Here is a 22668-nt window from a genome sequence, read left to right on the forward strand (position 1 = left end):
TCAACAAGATACCAGCGGTGAACAATACGTGGTGTCACCCAGGCGGGCACTGGAGGGCGTGGTCCAGCCACGGTCTTCACCCAGAGCCCTCGGCTGCCCAGTCCAGCCAAGCATTCCCTTCGCCTTCCAGCGGGACGATAACATAGTTCCCGCACGGATCCGCCACTCTAAATGATCATTAAGCTATGTAGGATCTGCGTCTACTTGTAGACTGCAGACAGAGGTCCACACCAACGTGAGCATCTTGGAATCCTTGCAAAGGGTATTTCCCCCCGCTACGGAAAAGCTTGAGCTGCTACCCAACATGGCGGGCTCCCCTGTCATAATGCTCACGATGAAGCCAAAAATGCGCTTAATGAGTGAGTTGCAGCAAGGAAAGGAAACCAAAGAGTCGTATTCTCCCGGGCGTACTCCGGATCATGGTGTTACACGCCCGAAGTGGTGAGGCAGATAGCCGCCTGTCTGCCGTTTCTTTCTTTCCTCTCTCTGATTGGATTAGACTCACTTGACAGAGCCGCAACCATGAGGAACCAACGCTCCGCACCTGCCCGGTTGGGTGATGGCTGGCTCAGATAGAGCAGCCCCGTGAGCGAGTCAAGAGGGTCTACGGTTACAACGGCATTCCAAAAGAAGCGAGGCATACGACTTTGTCAACGCTGTCGCCTGCACGTAGACGGACTATGGAAGCAAAATACTCCCGCGTTTCCATGCACTGGCTCTAGATCACGGAACCAGAGAGGCTGGACGTTAAATATGCAGCTGCGTCGACTTGGCTTGAAACCAGCAAGTCCGGATGCAGTTCTCATTCCTATTGTGTTGGCGATCATAAACATTTCCTACTGCTTTCAGCCTTTCACCACGATGAGATCTCTGGTCCCTCTTGTCGCTCTTCTCGCCGTCGGAGTCACTGCCGGGGACTTTAGCAGGAGCTGCAAGGATGAACACATTGACCCCTCAACTCAGATATTGACGGCGAACTGCGACGTTGGTGATGGCAAGGGTACTTTAAGGTCAACTTCTCTCGATTTGAACATTTGCTTTGCGTACATAGGTAATGCAATCCAGGTAAGTGAAACCCCGGCCACCGATCTCTTTCTCTCTCTCAGACGACTCAACCCTCAACTCAACCCCCCCCTCCCGGACAACCAAAGGCGCGATGCTACCGTCCGCCCCTCCAGCTAACTTTTAATTCCCTTGAAGTGGAGCAGCAGAGGGAACTTCGGCCAGACCTGCAACGGCTGTCACGTTTACCGCCTGCCGGACCCCGTCTATGGCCCGATCTTTGGAACCACCCGGGCATGGCTGAGCTGCACGTGCAACGGCGCCGTATCGGAGACTTCCATCGAGCTCGGTAAGCCCTATAGCCATTTTCTAACGATGCCCCGATGTCCTTTTACATGGGTTTTTTTTGGTGTTGAAGTGCGCAGTCAGGCCCAGCCCTGCTAACGTCGTCGTCGCGAATACGTAGATACCACGCCCGTGTCAAACAGGTTTGGGGTTTTGAGCTGCACTTCTTGAACTTGGAAGCCTGCGCGCCCCCCACAACATGATTGGGAATCAAGCCACGGAGGCCAGGGGGTGGGGGGTGGGGGTTGGTTTGTGTTCTTTCTCCGAGTTGGTTGTGCTTGTCGACATCAAGACCTTGAGAAACAGGAATCATCGCGACGAGCAGCTGTTTTCAATCAATGCCGTCCCTCAAACACCCAGAGATAAATGAATCTTATGTCATGTTCCGCTTCCAATCTCGTGGGTTGCCAGTGAACAGTGTCGGGAACCGACTCTGGGTAGGCCCTCATTGTCGCCGTCGCAGGCTTGGGTCAACCAGTGTGGATGTTTGTTTACTGTCCGATCCAAAAGAATCATTGCTTATAAAAGAGAACTTCCAGTTCAACGCGGGCATTTACACACACACACAGACACACACACACCCAGATGCCAAGGTCATTCCTATTGTTCAAGAGAGCGAATAGTGCAAGGCACCCCAGCACCTCCTGCAGCTGGCACCGAAGCGATCGCATCGTTCAGAGCGAGGCCAGCGGGGTGCTGCCGAGACTCCTCGTCGACGGGCTAGAAACCCCTATGTTCGATATCATCCTCGTGAGGCTCGGCAGCGTCTCCCAGTTGTACTCCTCCTTCCACCGGTTGTCGAGCTTGGCCTGCAGGACCAGCTCGTACAGGTCCGCCATCTCCTGGCTGTCCCACACGCCCTCCCTGCGTCTCATGCCGCGCAGGACATCCACGATCCGCCGCTCGACCTCGGCGTTGTCGCAGAAGGCGCACATGTACGCGAGCGAGGGCACGACGTCGGCCACCAGCGCGAACTTGGGCCTGAGCCGCCCATCCCGGGAGGACGTGATGTCCTCCGCCATGTCAATGAGCCGGTGGAGCTCATCGGCGCTCACGTCTTTCACGGCGCAGGGCCCGTCCTGCTGGTTGAACATCTCCCAGCTCTTCTGGGAGAACTGCAGGGCCCTGAGCTCGTCGTGCTCCGCCGGCCCCATGCCCTCGGGCAAGGCCTTCTGGAACAGCTCGAAGCGGGAGCACCACGCTCTGAAACGAGCCGTCGCCTTGTCCCATCCCTCTTTGGCGGAGCTTTGCGATCCGGGCGTCGGGCTACTGCTGCTGTTGCACGACACCGAAGAGTGCCAGCAGCCATCGGAACTGCAGTGCCAGCGGTCATCAAAGGCCTCCACGAACACCAGCTCGACAAAGTGAAGACACTGCCGGGCCTCCGAGACGCTGGCAAACGGCTTGTTCTCGTCGCTGCCCCCCTCCGGTCGCGTGAAGAAGGACAGGTCCGGTACTATGTCGGCCTCGGTCAGCATCGAAGCGTCCATGCCCATGCAGGTGAACATGTCGGCGATGTCGCACAGCTGGTCAAAGTGGTTCCGCACCGTCTCGGCCAGGCACCGGTCGGACGCCGAGAGCGAGGCGGTGGAGTCGCGCCGGCTGGCCAGGGAGGAGGCCTGGTGGAGCGACTCCAGGACGCGCGACCCGGATCTCAGGTGCTGGATGGCCTTGTCGTACTGGCCCCTCACGATCTCCAAGCAGACGAAGACGAGGCAGCAGACGAGCGTGACGCGGACGTTGACCGGGGACGGGTCGGCCATGATTTGGATCGCTTCCGAGACGGCTTTCCGGTAGTGCCTCTCGGCCAGGTCGTTGATCGCCAAATCGGACTGGGACGGCGCCGGGTCGGCGGAGGGGTCCCTCTCCAAGAAGGCTCTGTGAGCAACGCCGAGGGCGATGACGGCGTGCTTGATGGAGTCGGCGTAGTAGCCGAGGGGCAGTATGTAGTTGCTCCATACCTTGGCCAGAGGCGTTGCGAGGCCGAAGTCCGGGACCGTACACCGGTGGACGTGGTGGAACATCAACTTCTCCAAGGTCGTGCCAGAGACATCCCAGTCGATCGGAGGGGTTAGTTGCGTCACCGGCGTGACTGCTGCTCGTCTACGAGGCAATGTCGAGCCCTTGGGGCTCGTTCGTCGGTTAGTCTGAAAGGGCTCCGCGTACCCGTCGCACTTGTGCCTGTCTCTCCTGCATCTTTTGCAAAACGGCTTGTCCTCATCGCACTTCACATGACGGGCTCTAAGACGCGGTTCAGTCAGCCAAACTGCGGGTGGTGGGGGGTTTAAGTCGGGTACGAGGACATGAAAGCAGACGTTGGCGTCATGTCATGGCGAGGTAACTGTGAAGGAGAACGAATAGGCTGGAGAGAAGGCGGCCTTACTTGCTGTTGATGGGGGGCAGGCGGCGTTAGTGGAACAGTTCTCCAAAGGGCTAAAGTGGCATCAGTGAGTGGTGTTGTCACAAACCATGTTAAGCATCCGGTCCTAACCTTTGACGCGCTCGCCCTGGTTCGCTTAGGTCTCTTGCGCGCGGGATCCACGGGGAAGACTCCGGTGCCCGGAATCGACTTGTCCAATGACATGTTGTGCTATGCCACGGGGGGGGAGGAGCAAGTCACAGGCTAGGAGGTTAAGCTGTCTCTCTCTCTCTCTCTCTCTTTCCCTCCCTCTCTCCCTCTCTCTCTCTCTCTTCTCTAGGCCGAATCGGGTCTGCTGACGAATGACAAGTGGACGTTGTGATCCTCAAAGACAAGACTATCTCTGCGTGTCTTTCTCTCTCTCTCTCTCTCTTTCTCTCTCGGGCGTCGGGTTGTGCGGGCGCGAGAAAAAGTCCAAGCAGGGGAGGCACATTGCCAAGATGGGTAGTTCGGGCAGCGTCCACTATATAAGCCAGACTGTAAAGAGAGGCACGACCGCGACCCTCGGGTGCCGAGTAACCCCCCTGGCTGTCCCCTGCGGCGCAATCTCCTCCGCCACAGAGTAACAGAGGGCATGTTTTGGTATGCCTTGGTATGCCTTGGTATGCCTTGTTATGCCTTTCTGGACTAGGCTTTAGTCTTTTACGACGCAGCCAATCGCCACGCCACGAAAGCGACTCTTTCCCCATGTTTTATGGAGCTGATCAGGGGTGAGGCAGTTTTTTGCAGTCTCCACAGCATCATACATATGTCGGGATAGACTTGAATAAGTAAGTGTCCGGCCCCCCGGCGAAATTTACGGATTAGTACGGAGTGGCCGATGGAGTAACAAAAACGCTTCTTTCAGCCCTACGAGGCCCCGAGTGCCGGGCCCCACTCGGTTTTCGGGATGGTTTCGACAACTCTCCTGGCCGATCGGATGGTTCTGCCCGGGCTGCTACAAACTTACAAGTATGTACGGATACAGTAGATGGACAGGCGGACATGCATGCATGCATGAGCTTGAGCCCACCCTGATCGGCCATCCTTTAATCAACTCTAATCGTGTGGCCGCTTATACTTCGCTTGTTTGACCGGTATTGGCCCCAACTTGGCCGGTTGACTGACTCATTGGCAAAGTTATCCTTTTTTCCAGCTAAACTTTAACCAGCACTTAGTTACTATCTGTCCCCGACACGACACTAGACGATGTCTGCTACACTACAATCCAACGTCATGTGCAGTTATCCGTCGCCGCCCGTGCTGAAATGTAAAACCGTGGTTGCCCGTCCCCGATGCCCAGTGCTTGCGATAGCCCATCTTTATCTTACTCCCAGCAAGGGTCCTGGCCCCGAAAGCAGTGAAACTATTGGCTACACTGCCCTAGGACGCGAACGCCTGTGACCCGGGGGGCATAGTAGTCTTTGCTTCTCTTTCGTTCTTTAGAGGCTTTCTTGCGAGTTGCTGGCCCCTGAGCTAGGTTATGCTATGCGTTAGGAGGTTATCGCAGAATGATGAACTTAGCATGGGCGCCTGATTAAGAGATCAATATAATGGATGATCATCATCTCTGCCAATTTGTGCATCTCAATGCTTTCGTGCATGACCCCGGCTGTGTTGCTGTGATTCAGGTGGTTTTTTGCTGTTTTTTATTTATTCTTCTTTTGGAGGGGTGGGGGGTTGTTTTTGAAGTCGAGGCTGACATTGCAAGCAACCGATGATAGCCGTGGTTTCTCTTGAGAAGAGGGCAACTCTGACTTAATCGCGTATGATACAACGACTAGAACCGGTCCGCTTTATGTGATTCATTTAGGTATCGAGGGGAACAAAAAGATATATAAACCAGCCTATCACGGACCACTATGCCGATGCCGAGCCGAGTCCACTCGTCCGTGAGAAGCTTGCCCCGATCCGAACAGCCGCGTCATCAAGCAATGTCGTTCTGTGCTTAGGCGGTCGTCTCCTCGGCCGAGTGGGGAACGATGAGAAGCTGATAACAGGCGAGCGGGCAAACTCTTCCGTAAAGAAATCCTTGACGGGGAGGGAAAAGTAGCAAATCGTTCTCGAGATTCTATCATGCCTGTTGATTGGTCGCTTGAGGGGTTAGTCATGCGGGGACTTTTGTGGCCCGTCCTCCTAGTAGTGTGTGTGTGTGTGTGTGTGTGTGAGGAGGCGAATGCGAGAACGAGGTGGTAGATCTATTACGACGTTGATCTCCTTCCCATGACATGATACTATCCGTGCCGGAACAGGTGTACCTAGAGGGGGCTACTGAATTGTGCTCATTCCTAGTAGAGTTATAGGCTATCTTCACCATCTCCCCCGATATTACCACGTACTGGGCATCAGGAGAGCCAGAGAAAGGAGGCTTGCTCTAACTCTGAATCCGCCCTGTGGGGTAAGGGGGGGGGGGGGGGTATTTGCCCGACCTGTCGCCGGCGGGCCAGGATACCAGGATAGAAGCCAGTTGATGAGGCGCCGAAATGGGTTGAGGTCGGCCGTTCAGGGGGTCAACGTCTACTACCTGTAGGTATGGTATGCGGAAGGCTCCGACTCCTGGCCTGGTGTTGCGCAGGGTTGAGACCAGTAGCGCAGCCCTAGTCGAAACGTTGACGGGCTGGAGAGGAGCTTGAGTATGTGAAGTATGGAAGTATGGGACTGAACAGATGTACTGCTACAGTTGAAAGTGTGGCTGCTGCCGCACCTCTACATTCCGTCTGGTATGGCGCTTAAACTTTGGCTTGCAACCACAGTAAGGGAGGGCCAATGCCGCCCAACGGCGTCGATTGCGACTGGTTCGCAGCGTACAGATACGCTTTCTCGACTCACTCCTTTCTCGAATCGGAATGCCCTTCCGGTCGGAACAGGCATCGGGATTAGACGCAGCAGACCTCTTTTTTCTAGATTTCAAACCCCGAGACCGCTTGGCCTCTGTGTTTTACTGGCACTCTCGTTGCTCGGTTTCCAAACGGGTCAACCTCGGGTATGATTGGTGCTGGTGGACGCCGCGCGTTTGCGATGGAGAAAGTAACTGTCTCCGAAATAGAGTGTGTCTTGACAGGCCCATATCAAACTGGAATTCACAAATCAAGGCATCGCGAGGCATCACGACGCGGTCAGAAGAGAGTTACACGAGGGGGGGGGAGGGGGGGAGGGGCTTTGGTCCTGGAGGCCTCAGCCCCGCTACATTTAGCAACCAGGATTTCACGAAGCCCTAGACAGACGTTTTTTGCTGCCGAGTTGAGTCGGCAAGGGAACTTTCAGCTAGCGCCCGTCGACACTTATCCGTCGGTGGCTTCTCTCAAAGTGGTGACGTGTGGGGGGGGGATGGAGGGTGTTGCCCAAGACAGCCTTTTGGCCAGAGGTAGTAGACCTGGCTGGGGCTTACGTGTAAGCGACTGGGCACCGGGCCTATGAAGAGGTCTGAATCTCGGCTTTGCTTGTTCGGACGGGCGCTGGAAATGCAGGGCCTGGTATAGGGGATGTTGGGTCCTCGGTTCGTGTGCCGCTTTAGACTACCAGGCCTGTTGACATGAATAGAACGCATGGGGATGGGGGTAAGACGCCGGACGTGCAAGGAGCAACCCACCAGCCAAGGGAGCTTGGAAACTGAGACATAGACACAACGACCAAACCATCTTTCCTGGAAGCCCCGGGGCGTCATAGAACAATTTACTTGGATGAAATACCATGGCGGTGAACCTACGGCACTCCTTGGCTCAGAATCGACTTTTGAAAAGGGGTCTCAGAGGGGGAGGGGGGCCCAGATCGAAGACTCGATACAACGTTCGAGAGGAACGACTCCATCATCCATGAAGGAACACTCATTGGAGATTCCTCAGATTTGTGGGCTGTCTACAGGTTATTTACCTACCGAGCAGTGGTCGTTGTCAACCTTTGTTTGATCTTTGATAACATCGCCGACAGAGACGGATCCCTGAACCAACCGCAAAATGCATCGAATGCCTCGCAGCCTCCAACATCAGAAATGTAAAGAATGTCGCAAACACAAGAAAAAGGTATGAGATAGGTTCTTCTGTATTTCTTTCAAATCGGTGTTTTTTTTTTTCTTCTCCTTTTCCTCTCCCTACTTTCCCCCTTAGTCTTCTTTGTTCGCTTGACTTACACCTAATCCCCGGGTACGGGCCCTGACAAAGTGCCACAACTGCATCCCAAAGAATTTTCCCTGTAGCGGGGACAACACCGAACCAGAATCGACACCACAGGAAGAGGAATCGCCAGGGCCGAGTACGCGGACAGACCGGGAATCATCCGCGGTCAAAGGGGAGACGGTGTCGCCGAAGCCTGGGGCCCCCCCTCTCGAAAGCACATCGACAACGTCTGGCTCGCCGGGCCAAGTGGCATTCCAACCCGAGGCCCAGAATAAGAAAAGGCCAGAGGAGTCGAATATTTCCAACGTCGAAACTGCGAGCAAATCAACTCCAGAGCCGGAGAGGTCACCGTAGCCTTCTCCGCGCCCCGATGTCGAGCTTGAATACCCCCTTTCATCCGTTGTTGCCCTTCGAGGGGCGGACGGAAACACACGAAACTTTTCTATCTGGACAACTCGAAAGAAACATGACGCGTCAGCAGAGCTGCTTTGTTGATGATTTACTGCTTCATAACTTGGATCTGTTCGGTGGAAGTCTATGTGTTCCGCACAGCCAGAGGGGATAGGGACAGTATCAACAACAGGACACAATGTCAACAACAATAACAATGACGATAACGGGAACAACAATGATTCCCCGGAACACCAAAACTGTCCATCATACCCTCAAAACACCAACAGACCCCAAAACGTCCTCCATCCGCGCCTCCGCCCCCCTCGGCCTCGTCACCCAGCACTCGGCCCAGAACCACCCGTCCGCCTCCAGCCCGCCGCCGTCCAGCCCCCTCCTCCTCACGTCCTCCATCGCCGCCCTCCGCTCCTCGCCCGAGACGAACCGCCGCTGCCGGAAGACCGCCCCCTCGACCCTCTCCGTCACGAGCCCGTGCTCCTCCGCCAGCCGCGCCGCGACCCCCTCGAACAGGAACACGCGCAGCACGAACGACAGCACCCACAGCCGCCGTCCGGCGTCCCTCACGCACGCCGCCGCCCGCGCGAACGTCGTCGCCGACACGTAGCCCACGCCCCCCCTGCACACCACGACGCTCACGTCCCGCAGCGCGGCCCGCAGCGCCGGCGAGGGCTCCGAGACCTCCAGGTCCTCCGCGAAGCCGGCCGTCAGGAGCCCCGTCTCCACGGCGTAGGACACCGCCCCGGGCGCGGAGTCCAGCCCGAGAACCTCCACCCAGGGCCGCCGCGGGCGCGACGCGAAGAAGCGCTTGTCCGCGGCTGTCTGCTCGGCGGCCGAAAGTTTTGGCGTGGACGCGTAGTGCGCCGCGAGGCCGTCGAGGTCGAGGTCGTGGCGGAGGAGAGCGGCGTTGATGCCGTAGGAGCAGCACACGTCTAGGACCTTGATGATGCCCGGTTTGACGTTATCGTCGGTAGTGATGGTGGTGATGGTGGCATCGTGCGTGACCGACGAGAGCGCCAGGACGCGGTCGATGACGGGGAGGGCGCGCTGTGGTATCTGGTAGCCCAGCGGCGTCAAGGCGGCGAAGTAGGCGCGCGGGTCAGGCTGGTTGTATATGGACTTGAAGTCAGCCTTGTGGGCGTTGTTGAAGTTCTCGGGCTCCTGCTCTTCGATGGTCATCTTAGCCAGGGAGAGCCTATGCTGGATACTATGGAGCTCGGTTTGCTGGCCTTCTATTCAGAGAGAGAGGCACAGGATGAAGGAATCGAATGGGAGGGATGTATGTGACAAGGCATACAAAACATCAGATACCAAGGGACCTCAGAGGTTCAATAGGTGGCATTGGCCTGTTCATATGAGAAATATCTGGTCTCTAGATATCAGGGCGGGACACAAGAGCCAAGCTCATCATCACACACCACCAACCAACCAGGTCTCAGCCCAACACACACACTCATATGCTCCTCGAAACAGGTTTCCCTGAAGGATGTACGCGTCCAAAAACGCGAGTTGTACTCCTCTTCGCTTACACGGAACGGGATACACACCCTTTCCCACTCTTGTCTGCTACCTGATTCACACTCGCAAAAGTTCCTAGTCGAGCTGTATGGCGGCGCGGGTCGCGAGACACCCCTCCTCCCCCTCCCTTTCCCCGCTCGAGTGGTGAGATGTCCCTCGGACCGACCCGTGGATCTTCTCTGTACCTGGCGGATGCTTTTGGATAATCTTTGCCCGCTTTGCATACCTCGCTGTGAAGGACGTCATTTTGTACAAATTGCGCTGGCCAACAATTCTTATGAGAGGTGGGCATACACATATGCAACAAGCTCAAGCTGGAAAATGAGGGGACGGGGAGGGGGCGGGGGCGGAAGCAGCATTTGGTGGATTGCGACTCGGACAATCGCTGCTTGAACGGGGGTCTTGAATCTGTACCTGACATGACGGGATGCAGAAAGAGGATTTGCATGTTTTTCATTCTTTCACTTTGGTGCGAGTGTTGAGCTCATGGGTGATGGAGGGAGATCATGTATTACTTCATTAAGAGATTATGTACTATGTATCCATAACATGATTGAAGCCCAATGCGTTTCCTCACTGCACGTCTAGTACTGTCCAGTGATGGTGATCTTGGGCGTCCTGTAGACATCCCAGTTGTCAGCGTGCGTGGGGTTGCCGAAGGGGCGGAGAGCCGCGAAGCGGAACTGGTATTCGCCCGGCGCGATCTGGCTGCCGTTGCCCAGCTTGCCGAACCACCAGTGCTCGTTGTACGTTGCAGCCGTGTCGCGGGGGACGTCGGTGATGGGGTAAGTGAAGGTCTGGTCAGGGTTGTACTGTGCAGGGTCAAACGTCTGGACATTGCCAGAACCCACCCACGAGGCGACGGAGCCGATGTAGCCGTTCTTGCCCTCGACGGGAGGGTACACCCACTGGCGCTCTGTCCAGCTGGCGTCAAAGATATCCCAGCGCGTCTGGCGGGTTCCCCACAAGAGCTTCTGGTAGATCTTGGGGAAATCCTGGGCCTCAATGCTCAGGTCGAAAGAGTACGTCGCCTTTTCGCTGATGGGCGTGTCGTCAACCGTCGAGACAGACTGCGGCCAGCCGGCCTCGTGGACGCCGCCGAGCGTGTTGCGGAGATCGGCACCGACACCGGCATAGGGGACCGACACCTGCTCGCCGTTGCTGCCCTGGATGATGACCTTGCCTCCATAGAGGGGCAAGCCGGTGGTGTTCCAGCCGAGGTTGTCCGGGTTGTTGAAGTTGACCGAGACGGTCTTGCTCTCGCCGGCCTTCAGGGTGAAGTCGCGGGGGAAGCTGATCTCGGGCGTGTACGTCTTGGGGCGGAGCTGGGTAAACGTCTTGACGCGGTTCGTGCCGGGAAGGCCACCGGAGGCGGGAATCCAGGCGAGGGAGTCCACCCCCGCGTTGGGCTGCACCGAGAACTTGTACGTCACGTCCGACTTGCCCTTGTTGGAGACGGTGATGTCGTGGTAGCGGGAGAAGTAACGGGTGTCGTTGAGCTGGATCTTCTCGAACTCGAGCTGAGTGTCGTAGTGGAGGACCTTCCAGGCGTCAATCTGGCCGTTGCCGACCTGGGCCGGGGGCGCAGTGTAACCGTAGTCGGTGGCAGTGCCGTCAGACCAGGGCAGAGCGTAGCCGCTGGAGATGATGCGGCGGGACAGAGCGCGGGCAAAACCCTTGCCCTGGACGGAGCGGCCACCATGCTGGCTGATGTAGAGGGCGGCGACACCAGCGACGTAGGGACAGGCCATGGACGTTCCACTCAGGATGGCGTACTCGCCGTTAGGGTAGGTCGAGAAGATGTTGCCACCAGGAGCGCCAATGTCAGGCTTCAGCTGGTTGTCGTACAGCAGACCCCAGCTGGTGAAGATGTTGGGGCGGTTGCCGGCGGGGTAGTCGAGGGCAATGGGGATTTCGGGGTTGACCGAGAAGTCGGCGGTCACGGTAGTGTTGGCCTTGATGGCGGCGATGAAAGCGGCTCCAGACTCAGCAGTGATCATGGCGATCTGAGAGTCGGTGTTGCCGGTGGACGGGGTCGTCATGGGGGACCCGTTGTTGTAGATGAGGATGTACTTGGCGCCCAGAGCAGCGAGATTTTCCTGCTTGACCTGGAAAGTGCAAGTTCCTCTGCGAACGAGAGGAATCTTTCCAGTCAAGTCAGGGCTCCCCGCCGGGTAGGGAGTGCATCCGTCAGCAGGGTCACTGGTGTCGGTGTTGAGGGCAACGATAGGCCAGTCGACAATGGTGGGAGGGAAGTAGCCTCCGGCAGGGAGGTATCCGACGCGGACAGTTTCACTGCCGCCATAGGTAGCCTCGAAGGGAATGGCTGGGAAGACCTCGGTCTCGACGGAGGCTACGGCGACAACGTTCTTGCCAGAGGAGCCGGAGCTGCCGTAGAAGGGGCCGTTGGCTCCGCTGTTTCCAGCAGAGATGGTGACGACGACGCCCTCATCGACCAAACGAGAGGCAACCTCGGCCCAGGCGTTGTTGGACCAACCGTTGGCACCACCGATACTGGCGGTGATGATGTCGACGCCGTCGTTATAAGCGGCCAGGAAGGACTCAATCAAAGTGGCGGTATCGGTGCTGGCGGCGTTGGAGAAGACCTTGTAGGCGTGGAGGGTGGCCTCGGGGGCGACACCGACCCAGGAGTCAGTCTTGCCAGCGACAATACCGGCGACATGGGTGCCGTGACCACGGGTGTCGAGAGGGTCTTCATCGGGGGCCTTGGGGCCGCTTGACGGGTAGAAGCCGTCTCCGACAAAGTCGTAGCCGGCAGCGACCTTGAAGCCGGGACCGAATCCACCGCCAAGAGCAACGTGGTTGTACCAGATACCGGTGTCAACGACACCGACCTTGACGCCCTTGCCAAAGATGCCCTGAGCGTGAAGCTTGGCTACACCGGTGGCGTTGTGCGTCGAGTAGGTGGCAGCATCCTCGGGGGCAGCAGCACGACCCTCGGTAGGAGCCAGCTTGACTTCCTCGTTCACCCAGACGTTGATGACATCGGGGAGCTCCTGCAGGGTGTCGATGGTGAAGGTATCAGTCTCGATGCTGGCGCCCGAGAAGACATTGCTGGTGAACTCCTTGACGACCTTGATGCCGTCGGTGGAAGCAACGTTCTGACGACGAACGCGAGCGCTGGAACCCTAAGTATTAAAGAAAAGGCAAGTGTCAGCTGGAGGACGACCACCATTGGTACGAAAGAAAACATGGGTTTCTTCAGGCGGCAGCCAAGCGCAGCGGGCACTCACAGGAGCGTATTCGATGATGAAGCTCTTGGCGACGAAGACGGTGGACTCCTCGTTGTTGCTGGCCTCCTGGCGGGGACCGAGAGCGGCAACACCCCCGAGGTGGAGGGCGAGGGCGAAGGCTGAGACAGTGGCCGAGATGCGCATCTTGACGGATGCTGGTTCGTGCCTTGGTAACGAATGAATGTAGTAGAGCGCAAAGCTACTGAACAAGAGCAAGACAAGTTGGCGTTTGCGGGGAGGACGAGGTTTAAGTAGTCCATGCTATCAGGTGAGCAAACGGGTGGCGATGCCATGAGAGTGAGCACCTCGCCCTATTCCCGTTCCTCCAAGCTCAGCAGCACGAGCAAGAGGGAGCCGAAGCCGAAGCCCACCGAGCTCATCCCCCCATGTCCAAGACGTGACGTCCAGGGTTTGATGCTATGGCCATTGGCCGGTGCCGTGAAGTTGCACGCAACCAAATGCCCTTGTCTCGTACGCGCATACCTAGCTGCATCTTCAAGCGCAAGAGTCGCGTCGAAAATGCGACTGCAGAAAACCACGGCGTTATGCTGCAAGGCGCCAGGGCCGGGACCGGAGAAGGCGATGTCTTCAGAGGCCGTCGTCGTTTAGCTCGCCCCGTTGCGTCGGGCCATGTTTATCTGGGGCAAGGTACCAAGCTAATTTCGAGACGGGATGGCTGCCAGCCTGCCATGGATGGCGGTCCGCGGACGAGTCGCGATGCCGCCCGATGGAGGTCCAACCAAAGGCTGAGCCGCCAAGACCTAGACCAGCTTCCTCGTTCGGACGCGACGGATGGCACGGCGCTGGCCAGGCGGAGACCAATAGTGTCAATGGCGTGCGGTACGGGTCGCTGTCGCTTCATCACCTACCGTCTTGAGAAGTCGAGATGGTGCCCCCCACAGGCCGGCCGTCGTGCATGCCGAGAGGTAGTATCGGAGCTCCAGGGGTAGCCGGATGGTTGCTGGTGTTGTATCTAGCGCGCATTGTTCAAGAAGAGTGCAGTTTGTCGTAACGTGCTCTCGTGGCTTCTATCTCGCGTGTGTCCCCATGCCGTCCAGCGGTTGTACGCTACCTCGTATGGCGGCGACAAATGCGTGAAGTGACGCTGGTCCAAGAGCGGTGCAACGGCATGAGGGCTAGCTTGCCGGGCTCTCATCGAATGGCGAGAGCAACGTGTGTCACCCAGTCACCGCCTCTGTCCTGTGCCTCCTCACCCTTGGTGTGTTCCTCCGTCCTGTCGAGCTGCCTTGCTTCTATGCTCTGAGACGACGTCGAGACAATGACAATACCGAGACGGAAAACCCATATAGAAGAGCCAGTGCCGTTACAGAGCCCAGGGAGCGTCGATGGTGGCTTGAATGGCTTGGAAATATGCTTGGATGGCTTGATGAAGGATGCAGGAAAGACGTCTTGACAGGCGCGCCCAGTCCAGGTACCGAGACACAATTCTCAGGTACCGTACCGAGGCGGCGGCGGCGGCGGGCATTCGCCGTCTGGTGTCACTCGACACCAGGTGGTGTACAACTGGAAGACAAGAGGCATTGGATCCACTCTCTAGAGGGACCTAGCGTCACTCGTAAACGCGATAAGCTGATGGCCCGTGTCCCTGCCGTGTCTATTGAGCTAGCGTGAACTTCCTTCTAACCTTATTCGGCAGCTGGTTAGCAGCGCATCCACCCTGTATCCACTAATCCACATGTGGACGGTACGTACGTACCGAAAAGGGGCATACCTCGCTAAAGATGTTGATGCTCCTTTTCCTCCTCGACATCAAACTCGGTTCATCTTCGCCTTCGTTTCCTGCACGTAAAGAGGAGACCGTACGCAGGTACGAGAAGCATCTGCTTGAACCCGGAATTATAGATTGGGACGCCCAACAGGGTCCACAAGTCTCCGCCCCTCGGCCTCGAAAACCCGGCCGCCGCCGCTGCCGCCCGATCGCGAGGCAGCGGACCAGGCGAGAGGAACCAACAATTTTACCCGCATGCTGGTTTGATGAGGCCAAGCTCCGAGCTTGGATCCCAGGTGCAAGTACTCAGGAACAAGAATGTTGTCAAAAATCAAACCAAAAAGAGCCCAAACTCGAGAAACACACTGCTGCAGCGTCACATCGTTCTCCTCGCCGGCCCTTCCCCCGCCCATCCATTGCCAGGACCAGCACTGCCTCCATTCGGGTACGCCTTACGCCCCATCTAATCGTCCATCACGGAGTCAATGTGTTGGTTGAATGTCTGTATCCGATGAAGATCAGCAGCGACCCTTTGGAGCCTAGAACGGCGGGAGGGTCATGGGGTCCATGGGCCATCAGCCATCTGAGGGCGAGACGCATGCACGATTGCCTCATTCACCCCCAAGCTGACGGCATGCCGGCCGCAATCAAGAGGGAATGTTGACAACTGACCATACTTCAAGCACTTCGGTGTACGAGCCCTGAGTAGAGTTCACACTACGCACACAAACAATGGTTGAGCAAGCAACATACGGACCAGGAGCCTACGTCCACATAGGAAGGTATCAAGCCGCACATCACCAAATCGCAATCTTGGAAGAAAGCCACTACAGCCTCCAGAACATCCGACCATGTGGCAGCCATCCCGATCGGGGAGGTAGATCTGCAGCATCTCCTTGAAGAGAGGGTCGGCTCACATGCTGGTGTGGGCCGCCCACACGCGCGCCCTCAGGAACGGTACGCGACGAGGGGCAAACTGTGGGCGCTCCGGTCGAGATGGATCCCCGCCCTTGGTTGCGACAGCCGGGCCTCTCCTATTCTGTTCGTCAAGTCTGGTATCGGTGGCAACCGTGAAGTTGGAACCCGTCTACATACAGCATTTCTGTAATGGCCGCAGTGACCGTGACAGCTGCCTGGACCAGTCCTATTGGTGAGCCTCAAGGATTTTCCTCAAGATAACACTAGTTTGATTCCGACCCCCAGCAGCGACAGGAGTCGTTCTCCTTCTTGAACATGCCCAGTTCTCTATCTTGATGCCCCAGACGGGAACGACCCGGTACATCTATCACGTTGACTCACAATACCACCTCGCCACATGCGCAGCCGTCGCCTCAACTCGCCACTCAACAGACTGTCACCGGACCTCGGGTAGCTTCACATTCTGGATTCGGCAGCCCACGATACACTGATTCGTGGGCAATCTCTTGGTATACAGACCCGAGGAGGGGCAGCCCTCCAGGTCGCAAGCTGGTCATGTCGAGATGGCCTGCCTATCTACCTCGCTTGCCGAAGAGGGCAGAAAGGCTGGACCCGACGACCACGGCTGACACTTGGAGTCGCATCGCTCTAACCGAGCTCGGCTTGTACCGAGTGTTACTGTTCAGTCCGGGACCGTCGCTAACTGCCTGGACACTCATGAGGTGTCCCCGCATCTGAATGAAAGAATCGCTTCGTTTTGTATTGATCTCTTGAATGCTCTTTGCTCCGACGGACGCAGGCCTACGTCTCCCGCGACCTGCCTTGGTTCTCAATCACCCAGAGCTCACCGAACCGGCTGCCCTCCCTCTCGACCAGCTCGCCCGGGCTGCCCGTCTCGACAACGCGACCCTGGTCCATGACGATGACGGAGTCGAAAAAGTCCATGACCATGTCCAGCCGGTGTGACACCATGACGATCGTATACCTGCCAAACTCCTCCTTGATGATCTCTTGCATCAACCGGTCCGTCGCGTGGTCTACGCTCGAGCTCACCTCGTCGAGCAGCAGCACCCCGCCACCGCGCCTCTTATACGTCGCGTCCTTGGCCCGCCGACGTAGGATCGCCCGCCCCAGGCTGAAGAGCTGTTTCTGCCCGGCACTGAGGCTGTCGGCGCTCATGCCTTCATGCAGCCCGCCACGCTCCTCGACGAACCCGGTGAGCTGCACCATCCGCAGCACCGAGAGGCAGTCGGCGTCCGACGCCGATTCGAAGGGGTCAAGGTTCGACTTGATCGTACTGCCATCCGGTAGGAAGACGGCGTCCTGGGGCACGGCTATGATGCGACGGCGGAGGGTCGACCGGTCAATGCGGTGAAAGGGGACGCCGTCCAGCTCCATGTTCTGCGAGCAGGTCGAGATGGGGTCCAGAAGGCGAAGGAGAAGAAGGATAAGGGACGATTTGCCGCTGAGAGACGAGTCAGTATGGGACGTCTTTGGGGGTACCCGGGGAGGGCAAACGAGATGAGCTCACCTTCCGGTTCTACCGCAGAGGGCAACCTTTTGACCGGGCTGGATAGAAAAGGTAAGGTCCTTAAGCGCGAGGCTTGGAGGCGTCCGCTCGCCGTCTGAAGACACTTGCTGTTCATTGCTGTGATGCTCTATTAGCGGTGATCGACATGACGAGAGCCGGGGTTCGCTCACCCGTACGAGGCAGATACTCCTTTGATGTCAATATGGCCATGTTCGGGCCACTCTTCCGACGGCTCGATATCCTCTCCCTCGAGGTTTTCCGGCGTCACCTTTTCGGAAAACGTCTTGATACGCGCCACAGCGCCGATGGATGTCTCGAGCTGGGTGTAGAACCTGATGAGCATGGCGATGCTCTCGCCCCACGACATGAGCGTGACCAGCGAGGCCCCGGTGAACCCCGAGTTGGCCCTGAGCGTGATGGCTAGGGCAACGAGGATGACAGCGATGCCGGCGACCATGAGCTGCATTGTTACGACGAGCCACTGCTGGATCATGGCGAGCAGATACGCCGGCCGCTGGGAGGTGTCGAGCAGTTCCTGGTTAAATGCAATGTCTTTACTTGTCCAGCCGAAAGCGCGCATGGTTGCGACGCCTTTGATGGTGTCGAGGAAGTGCGTGCTGGGCATCGTCAGCTATGGGGTCTTAAGATCAGAGTTTTGTACTTACTAGAGGGGGCTCTTGGACTCTAGGTCGAGCAGTCTCAACTGTCGAGAGGTCCGAAGGTAGAACTTCTGGATGATCCAGCAGAAGGCGATCAAGAAAGGGTAGCTGATGGCCATGTAAGGCGATGCAACAGCAATGACGGCCCCCATGGCAATCGACTCGAACCCATCAAGGACGGTATTCAGTAGCGACAAGGGCAGCTCGCTATCGATCAGCGTCATGTCTTGAGAGAATAGGTTCGTGATGACTCCTGCGTCGGTAGTTGTGAAGAACGTGAGCGGCGCGTTGATGACGGTCTGCAGGGCTTGTTGGTGAAGCTGAGTGCCAGAGGAGGTGGTCATATAGATGATCAAGGCGACGCCAGCGATGAAGAGAGAGATTAGTTGCAGGGCTTTGAAGAACCCGAAGAGTCCGACGTAATACTGGCTACTCTTGCCAAGCGTGTCCTCGGCCCAATACTTCATCCAGATCGTCGGAAAATTGTGCCAGATGGCATACGAAGCAGAGAAAAGCACAAAGATGACGGTCGAAGTCACATTCAAGCTGCGAAAATAGTGCTTGTAGACCTTCAAATCTCCAGTCTGCCTCGACTTCTCCATCATCTCGTCGGCAACGGCAGGGGCACGCTTTGGTCTCGAGCCTAGACCTGAAGACGGCCTGGTTTTGCTGTTCGGTTGACTGCCCGCATCCGAATCCGTGTCAGAGTCTGCTGCTGTAACCCCAAGGCTGGCAACGTATTTCTTGTCCCGCATCAGGTCGCTGAAGGTGCCTTCCTCGACCAGAGTACCATCTGTTCCGAGGGCGATGATGTGGTCCGCCAGGGGAAGGTATTTGATCGCGTGTGTGCACAAGACAGCCGTTGCCTTGCGCCGGCGGATGATGCCGTCGAGTCCAAACACCCTCCGAAAAACTTCAGCTGCGGTATCGTTGTCAAGGCCACTCAGGATGTCGTCAAAAATCAAGAGGTCGCTGGTGAGGTACAGAGCGCGAGCAAGAGAGACGCGCTGCTTCTGGCCGCCGCTGAGCATGATACCATTGCTTCCAATCTTGGTGTCATCGCCGTACGGCAAAAGGAGCAGGTCCGTGGAAAGCATGCACCCTTCGATAATCTCGTCGTATCGTGCCTGGTTGAAGGTGGAATACCCGACGATATTGTCCTTGATGGAGCCATTGTAGAGAAATGGATTCTGTTCGCAGTACCCAATGGCAGCGTTGCGCGAGGGGACTGACACGAGGCCATTGCTGAACGGAACCTCGCCGAGCAGGGCCTTGCAAAGAGTGGACTTACCCGATGCCACAGGACCAACAACGAGGGTCAGCTGAGATGCCGGAACAGATGCCGTGATGTTCTGGAGCACCATCTTGTCTGCCGTCCAGCCAAAGCTACCGTCCACAATGACAATGGCAGGGATTGGCGGGCTGCTCTCCGAGCTTTGCAGCGTGGACTTGTCGAGTGGTTGCAGAGGGATCCCTTCCATGCTGTCCTTGTATGCGCTGCCCTCTGATTTTCCATCATTCCACCCCGAAGGATGGGCAGACTGCCGGTAGTCGACGCGTGATTCCACTTCAAGAAACTTCTGGATCCGCCCCAGGCAAGTGAAGCCGGCAATCATGTTCGGGACTGACTGGAAGAGCAGACCTAAAGGGTTGTTGAGAAGGACCAGGAATGAAAACGCGGTGAAGATGGTTGTAGTATCGAGGCGGGACTGCGCAAAGACAAAAGTGACTGCCGGGGAAACGATATTCGGGGCCAAGGCTGCGATCGCTGTGACGATGATGAGCCAACGGAACTGGTTTCCGATGCGCATCTCTTCGACCCTCATCTTCTGCACGAAGTCGGCTACGGGGCCCGTAATACCGGAAATGCGTAGGTACTTCATGTTGGAGATGACATTCGCGGTGAGCCCCACGCGCTTCTGGATCTGTGCCATCCAACGAGATTGTCGCTCGCCCGTGAGCTTTGCGGCCGCGGCGGTGATGCCGGTGCACACGAGGATCACGACGATGGGGGCAACGAAAGCCACTCCTAGTTGGCTTTCCAGCAGCCAACAGCCAAGCGCAATTTCGATGATGTTGGCCCAGAACTCGTGCAAGCTGTAGAATCCGCGGATGATACGCTCCGTGTCAGTGCTCATTAGCGTCACCGCGGCTGCGTCTCCAGCCCCTACGAGCGAAGCTTCAGTGGTCTTCTTGTATATGATTGCCGACAGGCAGCCTCGCGACATGTATAGAGCTCGCTGCTGGAAATAGTAGTAGAGGGCGGTGGATATAGCGATGCCGGTGTAAATCATGACGGAGGCACCGATCAGGCCATACCCCACATTCTTCGGCGCGTCGGTATCTTGTAGATACTGGAGCAGGGCTTGGATGAAGAAGGGCTGGCTGTAGTTGAACCCTATGAGTGCGATTCGTGGAGCTACAGGCAGCAGCAACGGAACAGCGAGGGCCTTGGCGAGAGCTCTCGCGAGCCCATGCTTCTTGCCGAGATAGATTCCCTTGTCGAGCTCTTGAGCCAGTGCGACCTGCATCGTTTCCGCTATCATGCCCCGGTCAAGCGCATACAGGTCCTTGATAGTGAGCACGTTGCGGTAGCCGTGGAGAAAGAGACGGTTAAGCCAGTAGTAGACGCCCAAGCTGAAGAGGCCGCTCGTCTCCTCCGGGCTATGTTCTTCCGCGGTCCAGCGAATCCATTTCGACTTCCTCTGGGCCTCGACAAAAAGGATGACAATTTTGACAGCCAGCGAGGCCGTAAAGAGCCTAGCGAATAATTGGGTCGAAAAGGTTCGCGCCATTAACCAAGATGTTCTGGTTTGGGCAGCATCAAACAAGATCTGGAAGAAGATATAGCCCGTCAAGAGCATGGAGGGTCTGAGTGCCCTTGAGTGCTCAGCATAAGACAATCCTATCATGAAGAGAGCGGCGAGAAAGCTGAGGGCAGACGCCCCCACAGCGAACCCATCAATGCGCGAGCCATTGGAAGTGGTTTGGAGAATGAGCAGCGCGAACTGGAGCGTGGCGTATACTGTGACTATGGCCTTGACAACTTGAGCGTCAGTATCTACCAGCTCAGGCACGTGTGTGTTATTTTGATGTCTTGTCACTCACCAGCTTGATTGTCTGCACGGTTGGGGCGCCGACGATTCGTGGTTTTCGGGAGAGGAAAGCGATGCGGGGTAGCGAGAGAGCAGCAAAGACCGCCGCAGGAATGATGGCTAAGAAGATCCTCTCAAATCGGAGGGTGAAGTCGAAGTTGCCACGACATCCCTGGACGCCGGGTCCGAGCGAGTCGTCGTTGAGGCACCTTGAGCTCATTATTCAAGTGCCTCTTTGCGTCGAGAGTACACGACCCGGAAAGTCGGGGGGTCGGGGTCCAACGTAGTGAAAACTCAGTGTCACGAGACAGTCGGCAAACTCGTATTGGCTGCCCTCAAGAGTTGCAGTTGTGGCTCAGCGAAGTTCGTGTATGGAAAACGTAGTGAATGACTTGGGGCGGGAGTGGCTTGCGAACCAAAGGCTAATGTCTATTATATGCTGGCATATTCGAATGTCATGACACGACATTAAGCTTACGTCTCGCGTCGACGCTGATGATGCCTTTTGACTCACATCATGTTGCAAGGAGTCTCTAGTATGGAAACAAAAAGCTTGTACGCAACCTGTGCAGGGTTAAGGTGCTGGCTGGATGCCTAGCCGTCAGCAAGTGGTCATTGAAAGCTTGGTATGCGGAGCAGCATGGCTGCAAAGCCGTCGCGTCGCGGCACGGGGTCGAAGGCGCAGACGTAAGCCGCAATTCTGTTTGTCGGGCCGCGCCATTGGCCCCAGAAATGCGGCTTGATGAAGCGCCGAGTGGGTGTCAGACTGCAGTATATTGTTACGGCACTGACATGGCAGGCAGACGACGCGCGAGATCGAAAGCGGAAGGTCATCACAGATTGATGCGGGCCAGGGGGCCACTGAAGTCGAGTCTTACCGTAGCGACCGACTCCTTGGACTGAAGGAGCTTGGATTCACAAATGTGTGCTAAGCTGAGCGTTGCGTAGACGTGGCCCACGAGACGGGGTAGCATGCCGAGAGCCGGCGGTCTCAGTCGAAACTCAAGCGGCGGCAAGCCGGGTCGGGGTCTTTGCCAAGGACATCCTCGCAGCAGGGGTTAGTAATCCTGGGGGCGGCCGAAAAAACAGTTCCGGAACATCTGAACCACCATCGCCAGCCATTCCATGCTGAGTCAATGCCGTTTCCTGTTGTTGGATTTAGGGTTTTGGGGGGATGTTCGCCGGTGGATGACGACCGGCAAACCCATGGCTGACGAGTTCTGCGTCTAACAGAAAACTAGAGAATCACAGAGAAGGGTGAGAAGACGGCGGTGAGGGGCCGGGTGGACGCGTCGTCTTGATGCAGTCGCTGTTCGCCAGACGGCGAAGACGAAGACGATGACGAGGCCAACTTCGGGTCGTGTTAAGGGGTGGCTAACGAGCTGACCATGCTACTTTTCCGATAAGTCAGCCATCCCCATGGCCGTTCGGACTGATTGCGCTTCTTGGTTGAAAGCAGGAAGGAACGACGGTGGCCGGATATTTACGGGTGTGCGCGGTGGTGGGGCCGTTATGGACTCAGAGATAATCCGCACAATCCAATCTTGATTACTAACCTAAGAAGAGAAGCTCGAAACCGCCATACATCCTGACCAGCCACATCCACACTGCGCCATGAACAGCCACTTCTAGCTAATAATCACTCGCACATCACGCGTTACCGACCTGGGCGCCGGCCGGCACCGCTGTCAGCCTGCCC

The 22668-nt window shown here is 57.0% G+C and overlaps 7 protein-coding genes across 7 annotated transcripts; 3 read left to right on the forward strand and 4 right to left on the reverse strand.

Moving 5' to 3' along the window:
• Positions 1-792: 792 nt before the first annotated feature.
• CDEST_11581 (Putative cyanovirin-N) lies at positions 793-1794 on the forward strand. Its single transcript, XM_062927737.1, has 3 exons — positions 793-1065; positions 1201-1351; positions 1469-1794. The coding sequence occupies exons 1-3, from the start codon at positions 862-864 to the stop codon at positions 1516-1518; spliced, it is 405 nt and encodes a 134-aa protein (XP_062783788.1). The 5' UTR covers positions 793-861; the 3' UTR covers positions 1519-1794.
• A 227-nt stretch (positions 1795-2021) lies between these two features.
• On the reverse strand, positions 2022-4337 carry CDEST_11582 (Putative fungal transcription factor; the record flags this gene model as incomplete). The annotated part of the gene is made up of 2 exons (XM_062927738.1): positions 3816-4337; positions 2022-3588 (listed from the first exon to the last, which is right to left on the reverse strand). The coding sequence occupies exon 2, from the start codon at positions 3369-3371 to the stop codon at positions 2022-2024; it is 1350 nt and encodes a 449-aa protein (XP_062783789.1). The 5' UTR covers positions 3372-3588; positions 3816-4337.
• Positions 4338-8366: 4029 nt separating this feature from the next.
• Positions 8367-9591, reverse strand: CDEST_11583 (Putative S-adenosyl-L-methionine-dependent methyltransferase superfamily). The gene has a single exon (XM_062927739.1). It carries the CDS (start codon positions 9442-9444, stop codon positions 8515-8517), a length of 930 nt encoding a protein of 309 aa, XP_062783790.1. The 5' UTR covers positions 9445-9591; the 3' UTR covers positions 8367-8514.
• A 699-nt stretch (positions 9592-10290) lies between these two features.
• Positions 10291-13350, reverse strand: CDEST_11584 (Putative peptidase S8/S53 domain, PA domain, immunoglobulin-like, PA domain superfamily). Its single transcript, XM_062927740.1, has 2 exons — positions 13038-13350; positions 10291-12932 (listed from the first exon to the last, which is right to left on the reverse strand). The coding sequence occupies exons 1-2, from the start codon at positions 13179-13181 to the stop codon at positions 10368-10370; spliced, it is 2709 nt and encodes a 902-aa protein (XP_062783791.1). The 5' UTR covers positions 13182-13350; the 3' UTR covers positions 10291-10367.
• A 106-nt stretch (positions 13351-13456) lies between these two features.
• On the forward strand, positions 13457-14669 carry CDEST_11585 (uncharacterized protein; the record flags this gene model as incomplete). Its single annotated transcript, XM_062927741.1, has 2 exons — positions 13457-13963; positions 14178-14669. The coding sequence occupies 2 exons, from the start codon at positions 13457-13459 to the stop codon at positions 14667-14669; spliced, it is 999 nt and encodes a 332-aa protein (XP_062783792.1).
• Positions 14670-14779: 110 nt separating this feature from the next.
• CDEST_11586 (uncharacterized protein) lies at positions 14780-15874 on the forward strand (the record flags this gene model as incomplete). The annotated part of the gene is made up of 3 exons (XM_062927742.1): positions 14780-14865; positions 14918-15149; positions 15545-15874. 3 exons carry the CDS (start codon positions 14780-14782, stop codon positions 15872-15874), a joined length of 648 nt encoding a protein of 215 aa, XP_062783793.1.
• CDEST_11587 (Putative AAA+ ATPase domain, ABC transporter type 1, transmembrane domain-containing protein) lies at positions 15388-22468 on the reverse strand. Its single transcript, XM_062927743.1, has 5 exons — positions 20983-22468; positions 17881-20912; positions 17386-17832; positions 17216-17332; positions 15388-17149 (listed from the first exon to the last, which is right to left on the reverse strand). Exons 1-5 carry the CDS (start codon positions 21187-21189, stop codon positions 16486-16488), a joined length of 4467 nt encoding a protein of 1488 aa, XP_062783794.1. The 5' UTR covers positions 21190-22468; the 3' UTR covers positions 15388-16485.
• Between the last annotated feature and the right edge of the window lie 200 nt (positions 22469-22668).

Source organism: Colletotrichum destructivum, chromosome 7 (assembly GCF_034447905.1).
Source record: "Colletotrichum destructivum chromosome 7, complete sequence".
In the NCBI taxonomy this organism is placed as follows: Eukaryota; Fungi; Ascomycota; class Sordariomycetes; order Glomerellales; family Glomerellaceae; genus Colletotrichum; species Colletotrichum destructivum.

Excerpts from the sequence above, each read along its gene's own strand:
- CDEST_11581 (XM_062927737.1), top strand. The coding sequence starts at position 862 with ATGAGATCTCTGGTCCCTCTTGTCGCTCTTCTCGCCGTCGGAGTCACT. Across the intron at positions 1,066-1,200 it reads ACATAGGTAATGCAATCCAG|TGGAGCAGCAGAGGGAACTT; the intron begins GTAAGTGAAACC and ends ATTCCCTTGAAG. Across the intron at positions 1,352-1,468 it reads GGAGACTTCCATCGAGCTCG|ATACCACGCCCGTGTCAAAC; the intron begins GTAAGCCCTATA and ends GCGAATACGTAG.
- CDEST_11583 (XM_062927739.1), bottom strand. The coding sequence starts at position 9,444 with ATGACCATCGAAGAGCAGGAGCCCGAGAACTTCAACAACGCCCACAAG.
- CDEST_11584 (XM_062927740.1), bottom strand. The coding sequence starts at position 13,181 with ATGCGCATCTCGGCCACTGTCTCAGCCTTCGCCCTCGCCCTCCACCTC. Across the intron at positions 12,933-13,037 it reads TCATCATCGAATACGCTCCT|GGTTCCAGCGCTCGCGTTCG; the intron begins GTGAGTGCCCGC and ends TTTAATACTTAG.
- CDEST_11587 (XM_062927743.1), bottom strand. The coding sequence starts at position 21,189 with ATGAGCTCAAGGTGCCTCAACGACGACTCGCTCGGACCCGGCGTCCAG. Across the intron at positions 17,833-17,880 it reads GAGTCCAAGAGCCCCCTCTA|CACGCACTTCCTCGACACCA; the intron begins GTAAGTACAAAA and ends GACGATGCCCAG. Across the intron at positions 17,150-17,215 it reads CTCTGCGGTAGAACCGGAAG|CGGCAAATCGTCCCTTATCC; the intron begins GTGAGCTCATCT and ends CTCGTCTCTCAG.